This window comes from Calidris pugnax, unplaced genomic scaffold, assembly GCF_001431845.1.
Source record: "Calidris pugnax isolate Ruff unplaced genomic scaffold, ASM143184v1 scaffold18, whole genome shotgun sequence".
Taxonomy (NCBI): Eukaryota; Metazoa; Chordata; class Aves; order Charadriiformes; family Scolopacidae; genus Calidris; species Calidris pugnax.
In genome coordinates, this window is record NW_015090812.1 from 10751149 (window position 1) to 10768562 (window position 17414).

The 17414-nt window shown below is 46.6% G+C and overlaps 1 protein-coding gene across 1 annotated transcript in view; it reads right to left on the minus strand.

Annotated features, from left to right (window-relative positions):
* The window catches only part of SZT2 (seizure threshold 2 homolog (mouse)), a 61859-nt gene extending 44491 nt beyond the window's left edge, over positions 1-17368 (minus strand). Inside the window, exons 1-14 of the mRNA XM_014939414.1 lie at positions 17320-17368; positions 16946-17071; positions 16608-16781; positions 16103-16273; positions 14334-14465; positions 12040-12199; positions 11023-11129; positions 10629-10839; positions 9317-9487; positions 3791-4022; positions 3002-3131; positions 1588-1730; positions 786-938; positions 335-449 (exon numbers count right to left, since the gene is read on the minus strand). Coding sequence (XP_014794900.1) covers positions 335-449; positions 786-938; positions 1588-1730; positions 3002-3131; positions 3791-4022; positions 9317-9487; positions 10629-10839; positions 11023-11129; positions 12040-12199; positions 14334-14465; positions 16103-16273; positions 16608-16781; positions 16946-17071; positions 17320-17349 — 2055 coding nt within the window. The 5' untranslated portion in view covers positions 17350-17368. The remainder of the gene's footprint in view (positions 1-334; positions 450-785; positions 939-1587; positions 1731-3001; positions 3132-3790; positions 4023-9316; positions 9488-10628; positions 10840-11022; positions 11130-12039; positions 12200-14333; positions 14466-16102; positions 16274-16607; positions 16782-16945; positions 17072-17319) is intronic.
* Positions 17369-17414: the final 46 nt, after the last annotated feature.

Consider the following 17414-nt stretch of genomic DNA (forward strand, 5'->3'; position numbering starts at 1 on the left):
TTGATTGTGCTTTGGTCACAAGGATAGACTAGATAACCTTTGAGTCATTCAAGCCCCACAGTTGAATTAAGCACTAGGGAAAAACATTCATGTGACCAGCTATTCTATTGATCTTCGAGTCTTTGGGTTTAGATCTTTCCTAGACTTAACACAGAAAGCTTTGTCCGAACTGTCCCCTTCTGTTACAGTAAATTCATGCCCATTGAAGCCTTAACACAGTAGTTAGTTATTAGAGGATACCTGCCCACAGTGTCGCCTGTGATCTACCCACCACTTCCACATCCAGAACTTCTTGCTCTGCTCCTACCCCAGGAAGCAGCCAGCCAGCTCTCACCTTGTTCCTGGCCTGTGCAGGTGTGCCAATGGGGAACCCCAGCCGAAGAACCATGCAGGGAGCTTTGGAGATGATCCGCACCACATAAAACGAGGAAGGTGTGGGATCCTCAGAGCTAGGGAGGAGGGATTAAGACAGGGTTGAAATAGCATGGATCTTGCTGCTCTGTTGTGTCAGACCAAGTGGAGGCCTGTTCCGCGCAGCTCAACAGCCCACACAACTTGGCAGCAACACAGGTCAGTTCTAGTGTGCAGACACCCCCCAGCTGGCTTCCCTCTCCCTCTGGGCTGTGCTTGGAACACAGTGGCAGCAGGGTTTCATACCCGCTTGTGTCACTCTTATCCTCTCCTCTAGACATCTGCCTCTGGCCCATCACAGCGTACTGGTCTAACTGGATCTTTGGTCTGGCCATATGCCCGTCCCCAGACAGGACTGCTTCAGAGCCACTCACCCATGTATCAGCTTGACGTAGGAGTAGCCCTCCACCAGCACGAAGCTGCTCCAGTCCCGCAGCAAGGAGGTGAGCGCCGAGTGGGAGATGCGGCACTGGATGGTGCTGTAGCGGCCGTTGTTGCCCGGCGTGTGCAGGTGCTTGGGCACAGGCCTGCAGGGTGTGGCAGAAAGTCATTTTAGAACCACAGTTTCTCTTCTTCCCCCAAAGCCCAGAGAGACTTTGCTACGTCCATTCCAGCTCATCCTCTGGCTGGTACATCAGCTTTATTCCACCACAGCAGCCAATACCCAAGCACCTCCCCTGACTGTGCCTGTTGGTACCTGCCACGCTCCCTGAACACACAGGGATCCTGCTCTCCAACTTGCAGAGAGCACAGCCTTTTATTGTTTCTATCTCCCTCCATGGCAATATATGCCAAACTCTGCAACTAGGACCAGCCTCAGGAAAGCAATGCTTTTGGGGAAGACGTTTTCCAGCAGCAAACAAGAACACGGGGAATAGCTCCAACTGGATGGTCCACACCCCCTGCAATCAGGAAACCCAACCCCAAGAGGGACTTGAGAAACAATTTACGGTCCTAAGAACAGCCCCTGCTCTTGACAAAGATGACTTCCCAACCTACAGTCTCTCTCAGACAAATGAGCCTTCACCCTCCACCAGCTCCCACTAGCAAGGCCCTTCCCTTGGCCACAGGCACCTGCAGAACAGCTGTAACTCTGTGACTGGACTGAACTGGAGGCCCTGCTTTCCCAGGCTGGCCCACACTGGGCACGTGAGCTCAGCCCCACCAGTTACATACGTGTCATGCTCCAGAAGGAGGACTATACGATGCATGTGCAGCCACCTCTGCCAGAAGTTGGCATCCATGGAAAGGATAGGCTTCCAGTAGGAGGCAAACTGGGAATGGCTTGAGTCAGACCCACTGTGCTGCAGGGATAGCACCTGAGAAAATGACAGGGCAATATTCAGCAAGAAACTGTCTGGTTCCACCCAGAGAGAGCAGGAATGTCTCCAGTGGCTGAGCTGTGTAGGCCTAGAAGGCTAGCCACGTCCCTGGCTTTCGGTAACTGCCTCTCAGACAAATAACTAAGTACGTTCACATTGAAATCGGCAGTACAATGTAAACAAAAATAAATTACTTTCCTGAAACGTCAAGTTAATTAGGATTTTAACTACTTAGCATCAAGTAAATCAACCATGAAAAAGATTGCATAGGTAATGGTGTGCTTTCTGATTGAGAGGGGGATATATGGCTTGTGTCAGCAGAACAATTAAACACTGAGATAATTCATCTGAGAGTGCTCATGCAAATGGTACTGGCAATGGGTGGCATTGGGCAACTCTAACGTGTTTGTATAGTAACACCATGATTCCACCAACTACAGCAACTCTGCTGACACAGCAATAAGGTGGTGGTTAGCCATGAGATGGGACGCTCCAGATCCACTATGTAGGGTTATGGGTCCCACAGTGCAAATTTACCAGGCAAACATAAAGAAGGGCTTATGCAATAAAGGAACAGTTCTCTTAAATTAAAGCTCCCCTAGCTTTGATATCTGCTAGTCATCTTCTACCAATGCCAAGGACACTGCTAGCAGAGAGCCGATAATATGCCAGCACTTTTGCCCAGTGAGCTTCAAGGAGTTTGAATTTTGCAGTGGAAACTATTAGCTCATATTTTGTTTAGTTTCTGCTGTGCAGATGACAAGTATCTCTCTCGCACCTTCCACATGAGTGCTCAGAGCAATGAACCTATCAAACAATAACTATTCAGCACATCCTATATCTTCACCTGACAGTGCTGAGATACATCACCAGCACACAAGCCTGCCAGCAGCAACTCCACACGTATGCGGTATCCACTGAAAAAGCATGGCAAAAATAAGAGATCCCATCGATCTCACACATCACATCACTACCAGGAGAAGGCTTCACAGCACAGTTAAGAGACTTGCTGTGGGGCTTAGAGGTGTAGCTGCAGCAATAAAGACATAGGGTGGTGTTTCAGAGGGGAAAAAGTATGGGATGGGACGTTCACAGGCACTGCATCGCACCTGAAAACTGTTACTGAGCAGGACTAAGAGCAAGTGATGAAGCCTGAGAGCTACAGAAGATCTCAATTGCTCATTGGGACTCAGCATCTCCTGGTGCAAGACACAATACAAAGGAGGGACAACCTATCCCACATAAAATGGGAGAGAGAGAGAACATACCGGAGTGGTGGAGCCTGGGGGGATGTAGAAGAGGGGCACCCCATTCTTGGTGCTCTCAGGAATGGTGAAGTGTTCTGGGACTGTGTCAAAAGACTGCAGATGAACCAACATCTGATCTGTCTGGTTGATGCTGAAAGAGAAGAAGCAGTTAGCCACAGAAGCCCATGCTCTCCCTCTTCCTGCCCCAGTCAGCCCAGTGCCCGCACACACACCATTCCCTGTGTTTTGGGAACCCATCTGCACCAACACAGCTTTCTAGGGCAATGCTGGGATTCAATGCCCGATTGCAAAAAGCATGCTAAGGGAGTTCAAGTGTAACAGTCTAATATACAAGGAGGATGATAAGAGTTGGGAACGAAGTGCTAGAAAAGGAATCTGCCGAATAGCAGGGAGCAACAGTCACCCTGGCCAGGAAATGGTTATAACGCACAGCCCTTCAGGCCTAGAGATACAAGGTGTTGCTCCTTGTGTGACTGTGCAGCACAGCTGCAAGACTGCTGTAAGAACACACCACCTCCATGGGATGGCAGTCAGAGTTAAGGTTTGCATCACAGGATCAGGGGCAGCAATACCTTCACCATGAAGCAACCTTACAGACTACAGCCCAGCTCAAGTCTTTTCCTTGGCCAGATGGCAAGTTTGTTGCCAGTCATGCCTCCTCCTGAGAGCATATCCCTTTGGGACCCTGGGTTGCGATTGCCACCTACATCACCCATGCCCCAGCATGCCAAGGAAGGAAATTCTTGGTTACATCACACACTGGGAACTGCTGGGGATGGTCTGGCTCACCTTTGCAAGGTGTTCCAGAAGCGCCGGATGACTGTAGTGCGGTACAGACTGGTGATAGGCTTCCTCATGGTGCAGCTGATGTCATGCAAGATGTCATAGCTTCCTTCCATCGTCACTTCCACCCATGTGCTGCGTTTTGATGGGTCCAGGGGCCAGGGTGTCACAGCCAAGTACTCTATTCTCATGTTATGCTTCCAAAGCAGCACTAGTTTCACCTCTAGCTGAGACCCACCTGCATAGGAGCAGAGGAGTAAGTTCAAGTGCTTGTCTGATACACATCTGAGCTTTATTTCTGACCAGGGACTCCCAAGTATTGTGAGATTGTTTGACCACTATGAGGAGGACAAAGCAATCTGACAACTGTTTGGTCTAGCTGAAGTCATTCTCTCTGCTCCCCAACAGAGGGAGGCTTTTCTTTCACAGTAGCATTTAGTGAACAAGTCTCTAAACGTACATGTAGAATGTTCTACCTGCACAAACAGGATTTCATGCAATCTAGAACTTCAAGCATCAAAAGCTTCTCACCATGTTTACCCTCATCTCCTCCCGAAGTTAAGATGATTAAGACTCAATATTTACCCATTCTTCCAACTGTACATTTTTGACCCTTTTGTTTAAGCAGGCCACTGCATCTCTAGCAAGATTAACACAAACATCTGACAGCAACTGTTACTGAGCCAGAAGAGAAGAAAACTGTCACAGTCCTGCTGACTGTGCATGTGTATTTGTACTGAAACAACTCAGGGAAACACATGACTTTCTATAACAGTGCCACGCTGCTCTTTCAACTGCTCGCTCATCTATTTTGATGTCCAGCCTGCCCTATAGTTTGCAGGACTTGCAGCATTTGTGAGATAAGTGATTGGATGCACTGGAAACCGTCCGAACAGGTCATCAGCCCGGATCCTATGTTTCCTGCAGAGTTGCATTTGCTGCTGTCACAGGCGTATCATGCCGTCCCCTTCACAGGCTGACTACACTCCATTTTAAAGCTACCTTGCTTTTTGCTCCCATGGTCCTGCTGGGAGGCTCCCTCAGGGTACACTTCCCCCATCAATGTTTAGAAAAAACCTTCCAGAGTACATGCCAAATTCCTGCTCAGTTGTTCTTTTGATTAAATTGTTTTTATTATGAGACCTTTCATTTCCATAACACTGACAAGGAGTGTGCACTAGGGGGAGAAATCCTTACCCAGTTTCAGCTGCTACTGTGCAGGTTAAACCACGCCATAGCCATGAGCCTACGACAGACTATCCATTCCCCTTAACGCTTCCAGACTTTTCTGCATCTCAAGAATTCATCTTTCCTGAACAAAGATGATCACTATATTTCATCTGTATTTCATCCGAAGGAATACTGGGATTTTATTTAAGGTCACTAATATTTTCCACAATTGGTGCTTTGCGTTACTATAAATGCATTTCCAGGGTTGTAACTCTGTTGTTTCCGTATGAAGATTGCCTAGTTTATCAGAGAGGCTAAACAAGAATTTATAAACTTGTCTCTTTCCACTTCATACTGTCACCTCACTCTTATTGCTTTAGTGCTCATCCACTGCTATCTGAACAATATTTTGGTTCTCATAACAAAGCCTTCCTAATTCATCAACAGCAAACATGGTAAGTAAATTCCTACATTTTTTGCCTAGCTCATTAATGAAAATATTTCCTACTTCCACCTGTGTTTCCATTAGTCATTCTGGCTTCACTCCTACGATCCAACACAAGCAAAACTAAAAACACAGGCAAAACATTCGCTTAGTTTGAAGTCATACTCAGATGAATCTTTAGCTTGTTCTCACTGCAAAGCAATCTATTTCTCGTTCTTAACTTTATAAAAGCTTTTGTTCCTTTGATTTCTTTCAAAAGCTCTGGTTTTTAGAAAGCTCACTTTGCCTTCCCAGTTGTGCCCAGCCATTTTTGGTGCTGGACTGATTCACAGAGGAAGATGAGGTCTTGAAAAATGTCCCCCAGCTTCTCTTCAACATACAGCAACACAAAATGGCCACTGAGAATTTGTTTTTGTTGTAGAGTTCAATCCTCTCACACTGTCCCAGAAAAAAGCAGGAGAGGAGCTGAACTCCATCACAAACCACGGCCTCACAGTTTCTCAGACACAGCTTCTCTCCCTTCCAATCCTCCCTCTTTTGCAAGCACTTCTGCATTCCTAACTAACCATAGTAGCCTTCTAAACGCCTAAATATCTGAAATCAAACAGTGAGGGTAACCAGAGCACTTATAAATATCACAAACAACCTCTCCAGTCAACTCTGAGCACAAAGCTAGCTATTTATTCTGTTTTGCCTTTGGCAAACTGAAGCAGAAAAGCGACAGTGTCAAAGTCCACAACCGCACTCTTTCCTCTTGCTTCACAGCCAGCTGGCTCCTTAACAACCTTTAGTTTGCAAGTTTTGGCAAAAGCTTTTGGCAATCCAGGTTAATTAACTGTTCTTTGTCATATACTTCTCTACAGAATGGCCCAGAGAGCCCCGATTAGCCAAACATGCTTTTCCTTAGTCCAGAGTGTCTAAATGTCTTGATCTTTTGTAAATTCTACTTTCAGATGTTAGTTCAACAATTTTTTTTGATCACAGACAGCAACTCCCCAGAACATTTTGCCTTTCCTAAGTATAAGTAACATTATCTGCTACTATTCTGAAAGGTGGCACAGAAATACACACTGGATTATTGATAGCTCAGATGTTTAATTTTTAAATTCCTTTTTAAAAAAAAAACAAAAAACAAACACTCACAACTTCATCAAAATACACAGAAAGTATTTTTGGCTCAGGGAGACCACGAGCTGCAAAGAGCTAGAATGCTCAGAGGGGATTAAAAGGAAAGGAGAAAGGAAACATGGTGTATGTTTACCCTATTCTCACTCCTCCTTGTGCACCTGCCCACAGCTATTCAGAACAGAAGGCAACTAATCCAGTGCAACTGCTCCTCTGCTCTTTAAAAAAAAAGGAGACCAATCCATTTATCGGCCTAAGGGCTAAAATGTGTCAGGAAGATACCTAGAGGAAAGTGCAGGAAGCATAGGGAACGTGGCAATGTTTCTGATACATTCTTCCACACTCCAGAATTTGCTGCTTTATGATATCCTGAACCAGAGATCTTAGCTACACCTTTGTGCAAAAAGGTACAACATGAATTTGCCTGATTTTTTTTTTTTTTTTTTAATTTATTCATGTGTCAGGAAGATACCTAGAGGAAAGTGCAGGAAGCATAGGGAACGTGGCAATGTTTCTGATACATTCTTCCACACTCCAGAATTTGCTGCTTTATGATATCCTGAACCAGAGATCTTAGCTACACCTTTGTGCAAAAAGGTACAACATGAATTTGCCTGATTTTTTTTTTTTTTTTTTAATTATTCACACTGCTGTGTCTTCCAGCATTTCTAGAGAGGACTTCACAGTCACCAAGAGCACTTCACCATTGCTGCCAGATTAAAGAAAGGCTTCTTCTCCAGCACTGTCCAAGTTGTAAGTGAACTGATGCATAGAAGGACAAAAGACACAATACTGAGCACAGTTTGGACAGGAACTGACATGTCAGACTGTTTCATATACATTCCTAGACAAGGAGAGTGCAATGGACCTAATCTGCATGGATTTAAGGGAAGTACCTCATACCACACCTACAGGAGATTAGTGAAAGTAATCTACAGACGTTACTAGAAGAGCTCTCTCAATAGATTTTAAAAGAAAACTCCTGAAACAAGAAATTAGGGATATTCCTGGAAGATCAACTTTAGAAATTAACCCACCTAATACGATTGTTAGCAACCTTCCCAAAAAAGCTGGTTTAGATCCATTCAGTTTGTAAGAAGCATCAAGCCAAAAGAACTGCAATTCCCAGTCATCACACAGGAATAGTGAGCTGAACTAAGTGAGGTAAACTTAAGAGTATTATGTAAAGAACAGCACATTTAGGGACTACTAAACAAACAAACAAAACCCAATAAAAAACCCCTGAGGACTCATCAGCTGGAAGCAAAAGTGCAGAAAGACACAGGGATTTCTGCACTAACAATGCAATGCAATCAAGGGGAAAGCTCATCTGATTCCTGGTCTATCAGATACAGCATTTTACTTCAGAAACAGGAAAGTATCAGCATTACTGAACAAGGCATGGATGAAACCACATTTACACCACTCTTATCAACTGTTTCAAGGAATATGAGGCTAAACTGTGAAAAACAAACAACTGCGGAGGGAAAAAAAAAGTGCTGTTAAGATAAATAAACAAAAGAGAAAGCCTGCCCTTACAAAAGGAGGCTGAAACATTGGCTTGCTTAACCTGCCAAAAGGAAGGCTATAAGGAGAAAGGCATTGCTCTTAAATACATTTGTGCAATGCCAGAGAAGGAGGATAAACTTAAAATTAAGGATAATAAAGTCACACAGGTCTAATTTGGTCTGAGTGAGTTTAGAAAGGAAGGTAGAAAGAGAGCAATGAAGCTCTAGAACAATCTTCCAAGCAGAGCGGTGGCATAAGATGTTTACACAGCTCTAAGGCAGAGCACTGTAAACTTACAGAAAACATCATACAGCAAGTTTGGAATGATTTTGGAGTTACACCACAGACACCGATTTTCTGATATAAAACATATTCTGTGAACTAACATCTCAAAAAGAATAGTAAAGACATCGGATCACTATGCAGTGTACATGTTCATGCTGTGTTTTAAGAATCCCATCCTCCAGACTTACTGCTGGTTATTGCGAAGGTCAAGAAGAATTTCTTCGCTGGCTTGCGATTCTTAACTTGCATTTATTTGGATTTTCTCATCCTGCCTTCAGTTTCCATCTCTAGCTGTGATTAGCCACTCGTCACAGCTGGAGATGGAAAGTTAGGTAGAGTTTACTGGCACTCCTTGGGATACTCATACCCCTCAAGGTCCCTGTCAGTGGCTACTTCTCACACTCCAAGTGTCACAATCTCTAGCGAGTCTGATGAGAGAACAGGACCATTGAATGGCTTTATGTTCTTCTAGTATTGGTCCTGATCCTGACTCATCTGGCATTTTACCTAAAAATATCCTTCTTTCTCCCTATTTCTTCCTTTGGAAAACTGTAGTTTGAAGGCATTAAATCTGTTGTACCAAAAGGCTCAACTTTGTGTTAGTATTTCGGAGCACAGCTAAGCAAAGGACCAGAAAGGGATGAAAAATGGAGAAGTACAGAAGAAATTCCAGTAAACTCTGCAAAGCCCCCAGTTCTGTCACTAGTCTCCCTGCAATTGCAGGAACTCGTTTCCAAGATACAGAGGGTCCCAGTCTGCCTGTCCCTCCCCAGGCACTTACAGCCAAAGAGGATGAGCCTGGCAAGTGCAAAACTGCACAATACTGGACAGTCCTGCATCAGGTGATTATTTACAAAAACAGACTTAAGAGTCTGGAGAAATTGGCTCCTTCCTCCACAATACCAGCCACAGTGCTGAGATGGCAGACACTGCACTTTGCTCTAAACAGTTGAGAACAGTCCTATCTGAGCCACCAGCCCCCAACACAGCACAGTCACCTTTTGTGATGTTGACCTCTCGGATGCTGTAGCCCTCACGCAGCCGGACAGAGACAATGCTCACGAGGTCAGCGTGCACCTCCTTCTCGGTGTGCTTCTTCCTCCTCATTGCCAGGGCAGGGTTGCTGCTTGCAGACACCAGGTGCTCATTGAACAGTCTGTGCTGGGACACTGCAAACGGCAGAAACGGGGTTTGTGAGGGAGCAACTCCCCTGCTCCTTGTCCTACAGCAAGAGTGCTCCCAAAGTCCTTTACAAAAGCCATCAGGAACACTTGCTGGCCTCAAGAACATCACACGCTTCAGCCACCACTTGCACCCACTCCCGATTCTGCAATGCAGCAAAAAGGTCCACTAGTGAGGACCCCCTGGGAGAGGGGCAGGGTGGGGTGTCTGCCAGGACAGGGAGAAACTGCATAGCTGTTGCAATAGTCACACAGCAAGCTCTTCCCTGGAAAACAGTTCCCAGGTGCTTTCTAAAAGGCATCAAGATGTGGAAACCTTGAGTTTAAACCACCCACACCTGATGTTTTAACATTCAATATTTCCAAGTCCCAGGCCAGCTCTCTTCAAACTCACCCCTGTATGTGGCTTCTGCTGCCAAGTTACAGAAAGTGCAGATGGCACCAGCATATCGCCAGGGTGTCAAAGGGTGTTTCCACATTTTACTGGTAACTAATCTCTCCTGGCATACTCTCAGTCATTAACATTCACAAAATAAGAACAACAAAAAGAGGCATCTGGGACAGTTCTCAGGGCTGATTTTTCAATCAAAACTGCCATTTGCAAGCCCGATTAGGACAAGCTATCTAGGATGTCCCCACCTGCGAGCGAGCCAGTGTGCAGGAAAGGCTGGATGAGAATTTCTTGCTCCCTCCAAGTCCCAACACAGGAGGCCTAACTGCAGTTTGCTGAGTGAAGTCCACAGAAAGGGGGACGGTACAAAATGGGACATTAGTTTTCCACCCAATTCCTGGAATCAGGAAGGGACTCACAGATGAGGCTGCATTGCCCAACAGTGCCCAGAGTCTACAGGACGCATGGCGCTCTGTGGGGCTGAAGATATTGAGCACCCTCAGGGCTCTCCTTCTCACACAGGCACAAGCATGCAACACTGCCCGTAAGAGAAGGCAGCACTCTTGCCAAAGCACACAGGCTGCTGCCTTTTCCTCGCCTCCATAATACTGTGAATAGGCCCGGAGGGGACAGGGGAGAGTATCAGCATAACCAAGCCTGGGGCTGTCACCCCAAAGTGAGGTGCTGTAAGACATCCATCTGTCTGTCTGCTGGAAGGAGGACATGCACACTCCTCACCACAGTAGTATTCTGGATTCAGGGACTCCCCGGTACGCAGAAAGGAGTAGAGCAGAAATGCCTTGTGGTACACGTTCAGATCCAGGCTCAGGGGATCCAGCTCAGGGCACGTGGAGAGGTAAGCACCAAAAGTGGCCATGGCAATGAATTTCATCAGTTCCACGTTGGGAACGTGCCCAAAGCTGCAATCGTACGAGTAGACACCGCCAACCTACAGGACAGATAAAGAAGATACCTGAGAGGGTACAGCACTGCTGAGGACAAGGGAGAGAACCAGTAAAGGCCTCAGACGGGCAGGGAAATCCCCTCTGGAGATGAATGCTGCTGACAGCAACTCACCTCCTTCCCTCTTGCAGGCAGCTGCCCACACATTCGTTGCCAACAGCAGACATACCTGTACAAAGGAGCAGGCCACGGTGCCGCTGCGGAGCTGGTTGAGTAAAGTCTCGCACACAGCCACATCAGGGACACTAGTCACACCATCCGTAATTATTATTATACCTGTAAAGAAGGCAGTATCTTAGTGCATTCTCTGTCTCAACCAGATACCACTCTCCAGCTATAAACACCAGGGATAAAATTTAGGCAGGGCGTAAGTAGAAAAGGAAAATCCTGAGGTTGGTTTATAGCTTCCAGGTGTTCTGGAGCTTTCAAACTTCCTGACTAGCTCCAGCAAAGCCCTCAGGGTGGGCACAGCTCTGCATAACCTGGGCTGTTCTGAGCAGCAGTCACAGCTATGCTTCCTCACAAACTCCCTAATGCTGATGCATAGCACATGGTGCTGTGTTGCTCTCCTCCCCATTCCCACCACCACAATTTGCCCACAGAGCGCAGAGCAAAAGCAGCTGTTGAAATTTCATCCCTAATTTCATCCCTAATTTCATCCCTAATGGAAGGGTCCATGCACCAGCCCTTATAAAATTAATCTTAGCCTAAGGCAGGAGGAATACAACCCTTTGCAAACAACTGGGACACCATACACAATGATCAATGTGATCAGGTAGATGCCACTATATTGCACAGATAGCTCAGCTTTTATAGACGATTCCCAGGTGATGCCTTTATAGTTTACTATTATTAGCAGGTGATAACTAGTTACATGTTTTTATAGTTGGCTATTATCAGCTGTGTACACACACAGGCTTTTCTCTTTTTTTATTCTACTCAAGGTCTTACTTATCAGTACATTCAGAAGACAGCTACTCCTTTTCTGCCAGCTTCATTAGTTTACAAATCACAATTTAACCGGTTAGTAACCTCGAGGCCTGCACTGTTGTCAAGGGCCTGGACTATTGTCAGAGGCCTATTGTCAACGGCTGCCCAGAGCCTGGGGTGCTCACAGGATGACCATTAATTTCTAAGAATTCTCCCACACAACTGGGCAAGCCTTAACCCAGAGGATGAAGCCAACCTGCGCTGGAGTTGGAGGGCAGCAGCTGCAGTGCTAGGATGCCCTGTCGGACCATGCTGACGAGGCCAACATCAGCAGTGACAACAGACACGCTGGGCTTCCTCCCAGACGACTCCTGCACATCACCAGGGCTGTCTTGGCTCAGGGGTGACAAATCCACCTGGAAAAGTTAAAAAAAAAAACAACCACAAAGCCCCATGGGGCAGACTTCAGCCTAGCTCCAGTTCTTACTCTTCCAAACAGCCTTCAGTCTAGCAGCCCCATGGTACCATAGCCCTGGAACACTTCAGCAGACTACACTTCTAGCTTTAAGTTTCAGGTGCTCTCAAAGTCCTGGTCACTTGTGCCCTGTAGAATAGCTGGACAAAGACGCTCGGGCATGGAGAAAAGAGACAACATGCTCAGAGCTTTATTATAAGCTTACTTCCCACAGAAGGGGAAAGATTAAATACTTTGGGGTCTCCAAAGCTCTTCCACAGAGCAAAGCAGTTCCCAGCTAAAGAGATGATGAATACCTGTTTTCATTGTCATTTAATAGAAGCTGCAGCTATTCAGCATCTACTCAAGCAAAGTCCAGAAAAGCCAGAGAGGCAGACACAGCTATGTCTCACTTACAAAGCACTGCAGCAGAGGGGGTAAGAAGTCTCTCAAGGACAACGTCTAGTGCCTGTACATTTAACTCTGTTCAAACAGCACTCGTTATGCAGTGCTGATATAAGCAAATGCAGGTAGGCTTCTCCTGCATCTTCTATGAAAAATATCCCCCAGGCAAAGCCTGAGATTTGTATAATTACACTGGTGAGGAACCTACTGCGTTCATAGTCCCCTCATCTCCAGACGGCTCTGCCAGTTCAACCCTGTAATAAACTATTGCTTCATTTTCACTGCTAATACAGAGAATGGGCGAGACCCTCCCCTGCAAAGCTACTGATGATTGGAGTAGGGAAAAGAAAATTAGAACTAACTAAACTTTTGTTCTGCAAAAATGGGAGCAGCCTGTGGCTTTGAGCAAAAAAACCTGACTATCCATCACTTCAATTTGCCAGATGCCTTAAATTTAGACACTTGTTGACAATGATACAGCTAACGCAACTTCAAAAGTAAAAAAAGTTTCAGTCCCTGCCCTTGCCCTGGGGCCTCCCACCTCCACCCCACAGCCTGTGGCAGGACTCGCCAGTCCCTCTGGCCTCCAAGCGCGTCTCTTCCCCCATTTGCATGAAAGAAGTTATAGGGTAGTTTACCATGAGAGAAATACTGCAGCAATCAGGAATGCATACAAAGCACTGCAAAAACACCGGTTGGACACACTGGTAAAGGTATTTACTTCCTGCAATCTTCTTTCTGTTTCAGGACTGACAGTCCTGTCAAAGATATATTTCCATTCAAAGATATAAATTTCAGCCAATATCTGAGATTTGAAGCACTTCAAATATGCAACTGAAATAGATCACCAGTAGCCTCTTGTTCATCTGATTTTGAGACTTTTTTTTTTTCTTTTTGCACAAACTCTAATACCTAATGCTAAATAAGGACTAAATAACCTCAGCCAGGCCAATAATGCCTTTGACTGCAAGAAGGGTGCCCACAGATCAGATTGTGACTGCCATGTGAACATGGCAGTATTACAACGTAACATTCTTAGTTTCCAAAATGAGGAGAGATGATCTCGATGAGAAATCCATAGACATCCTGAATCCCTACAGAGTCTCACTCTTAATTTCATCGCAAGCTGTATTTTATAGCGCTATCATTAACTTGCTGATGCCTACATCTGTGGCTACTAAACAGCACCTGCTACAGATTTCAAGCAATACTAGAAGCTGCATTGGCTGTTTCATGGTTAGTTTCTGTTTCATTGGTTGGTTCATGTTTCATTCAGTTTCATGGTTAGTTTCTGTGGTAACAAGGAAGTATTTTATTAAAGAAATATAACAGGGGCCAAGAGCATATTCACAGCTATTTATAGATTAATGATACAAGGATAATCACCTCTCCTACTATCTTCTTCAGAGACAATCCTACAGTTTGCCCCATGATGTACAAGAGGTCAGGCTGGTTTATTCCACAATAAACTTGGGGAAGGTGACCATTCTCATCAGTTCTTCTAAACACTTAGTGGTTCTGCTTTCCTCAGTGTTCATGTCTTATTACTGGATCCCACAAAGAAATCTTACAAACTCCTTAGCGGTTCCTTCTCCAAACTTACACCACTGTTCCTCTTGCCACCCCAGAGGGACCTCAGAGTGCAAGTCTCCAGGGAGCCAAGAGACCCCAACCACCTCTACTCTCCTTACCTGCGGTTTGGGTTCGTACTGTTGCTGGAGCATCTCTGCCACTTTGTTCTCGAAGGCACATAGCTGTGTGTAAACTTGGTTCAGAAAGGCCTCTCGCTTTGTCTCATCCAGTTGACAGCCCTGGAATAGCACCTGGCCCAAGGACACGCATGTCAGTCATCGAGTTCAGGTTTTATAGTACCAGCCCCTAAAATGTTACACAGGAACACAGTTCTGCATGGTGAAGTTCAGACACATCCCTGGCAAAGCACAGGCCTCTTCTCACTATTCCTGCTCAGTGCCAACTGTCTGTGAGCAGCAGCACCTCATAGCACTCGCAGTGCACTGCGCAGCAGATGGCCACATCACTCTCTGGGAAATCTCCTTCTTGGGGAAGAAATTTCTACTTCATTTGCCTTCTTCCAGGATAAGCAGTTGTAGGAGAAATCAATGCGGGATCCCTGGTAGAAGCCATTAACTCTGGTCTGATGTCTCTAAGGAAGGCCTATTTGTTCTAATCTAACTCACCTATAGACCAATCCAATTATCTTCCAGTAAGTGGCTGGATAAAGGAACAGCAAATTGAAATAAAGAAAGGAAAAAATTAGACTGGACTTTACAAAAAAGTCCGAGTGATGTGACAGAGGGAACCTGCCACCAGAGAAACTCCCCAAGCTGATAGGCACAACACTTGTGTTTACAGATGCCATCATTGTACAGGCAATCTCTGTCCACAACCAGGAGGCCAAGAAGATACAACATGTATATGAACACCTCAACAGACGGGTGGGATGCTACATGTTACCCACATTCCCTCAACTTCAGATGGGCAAGACCTCACAGTGATATCAAAAAAGTAAATGATTACAATATTGACAGGCTTTCCTGGATGAGTGAGGCACATATATGCCTCTTCCTCCACCAAAGGAGCATAAAGCTTGTCCAGTTGTAATCCAGAGGTTACAGTTCCTGGCCTCAAACAGAAGGCCTGGGCAGAAGCGGGTGGGGGAGAGAGGCAGAGAACAAGCACAGACTAACAGGCTCATTCTGTAACCACCCACTGTCCCTGGTATTAGCAAAAGGGATGAAACACACCACTGGAAACATTAAAATAATGTGAAACACTGCGAGGTGGAAAGAATCAATGCGGGAAGGATAAACTTCAAAAATCACACTGGTACCATAAACCAGACATCTATTTATTAAATAGACCTGCCCTGGTTCAAGTAAAACCTCATTGACAATCTCAACGCTGGTGCTGGCTGTTCTCTCCAGCAAGGAGAAACTTATTCATGCCAGTGCAAAAAGAGAGCAAGGTTTGTAGGAAAAGGCAATTATCTTTGTATAAACCACTGCTACACAGCTGGAGCAGGCAGACAACCTTTTGGGCACACCAGCTTTTCTTGAATGCTTCAAGCTAATTGTAACAGGCCAAAAATAATAAGTCAACAGAAATAAAAAAAAAACAAAAACAAACAACCAAAACCCACAACAAAACAACAATAAACACACATTGAGCATGAGGGAAATATTCCTTGTGTCCCGACTCTGAGACTGCCTGTGGGCAGCGTTCTCTGCTGGGCCCTGCTGTCCCAGGAGAAAACTCCACTTCCTGCCCAGAAAGGAGAAGTTGCTCAAACACACTTCCTCACCACACCAGGCTACACATTTTAACGAGACAAGTCTGCAGCGTCGCAGATAACAGAGCCCAGCTACCACGTGTCCTCACTTTCCTCTGTGTTCACCAGAAGCCCATGCTGAGCCATGCCAAGGGAGAGGCTTAGCTTTACCTGATGGGACTGCAGGCCAATGATGGAGGAATACGCCTGGATGGTGACGAAGATCTCTGGCTGGTAGATAATGTCTGAACCAGGGATACGAAAGGGTCTTAACAATCCCACCAAGCATCGGGAAAGGGCATGGAACACTTCATCAAAAATTATCTCCCCCGTTGAGTCATCCTACGGAAACAGAGTAAGGGAACAGCTTTTTCCATCTTCTAGGACTTTCAGTCTTACTGCTGGTTGCCTCACCATGCACAGCCAACAGCAAACATCCTTCTGCAATGGCAGCTGGATTCAAATGACAGCTCCCTGCACACAAAAGTCAAATGGAGCACTCAGCAGAGAAATGAGATCTGCCATTAAGCTGCCTACCTAAGAGCACTGCATGCCTCCCTCCTGTGAAAAGCAAGACTTGTGCACTAGTTAAGAGAGGAATAAGCCTTCTCAGCAAATAGAAATGAGTCCAGCCTTTTAACGCAGAACACCCCAAAGAAGCAGTTTCTGCACTTACCACAATCCCTGTGGAAGGGCTCAGATCGAGTTCAATCACGAATCGGTACTGGCGGGCCAGGAAGGTGACCCGTGTAGAGGGCACAAGGAGATAGGGCCTGGGCTGGACAGGCTCATCTGGCTGCCACCCGTTAGGCAGGATGCTGAGAACATCAAGTTCATTTTCTGAGTTTACCTACAAGAACACGTAAATGGTGAGAGAACATCAAGCTGAGCCAAAGGACAAATCAGAGAAAGGAACTGGGTTAAAATGAGGGTCCAGCTGCTCGTGAGTGGTGCAGAGCCAGCGTGCCACATCAGGCAGCGGTGACACCATCCAGCCCCAGGGCACCAACTCACCAGCTCGGGCTCGGGCACTGCCCAGATGACCTGATGGAGCCGGCTGAGGACCCAGGCGAGGCGCACGTTGCGGGAGATACGATAGTCTTTCTTCATCAGCAGGAAGACGTGCCCAGCCTCCTCCACCTGCAGCGGGAGCACAGCAGCCCGGGTCACCCCGGGGTTCCTCGGGCACCCGGGCCAGCACCCCTGGCCACTCACCCCCGGGCTGCTACAGCCCCGCGCTCCTCGACTTCTCCTACAAGCCAGGCCATTCCAGTCCCCTGCTGCACACCGCGGGCCTGTGCCCCGCACCGCAGCCACCCCTCACCTCGCTCCCGCCTCGACTCCCCGGTTACCCTACCCCCGGCTCCCCCGGCCCTGTTCGGTCCTACCTCCGAGTCGGGCCTCTCGGCGGCCGCCATGTCCGGCGCAGCCCCGCCCCGCGCCCTCTGACCTCCGACCCCGCGCGCGCCCGGCCCCGCCCCGT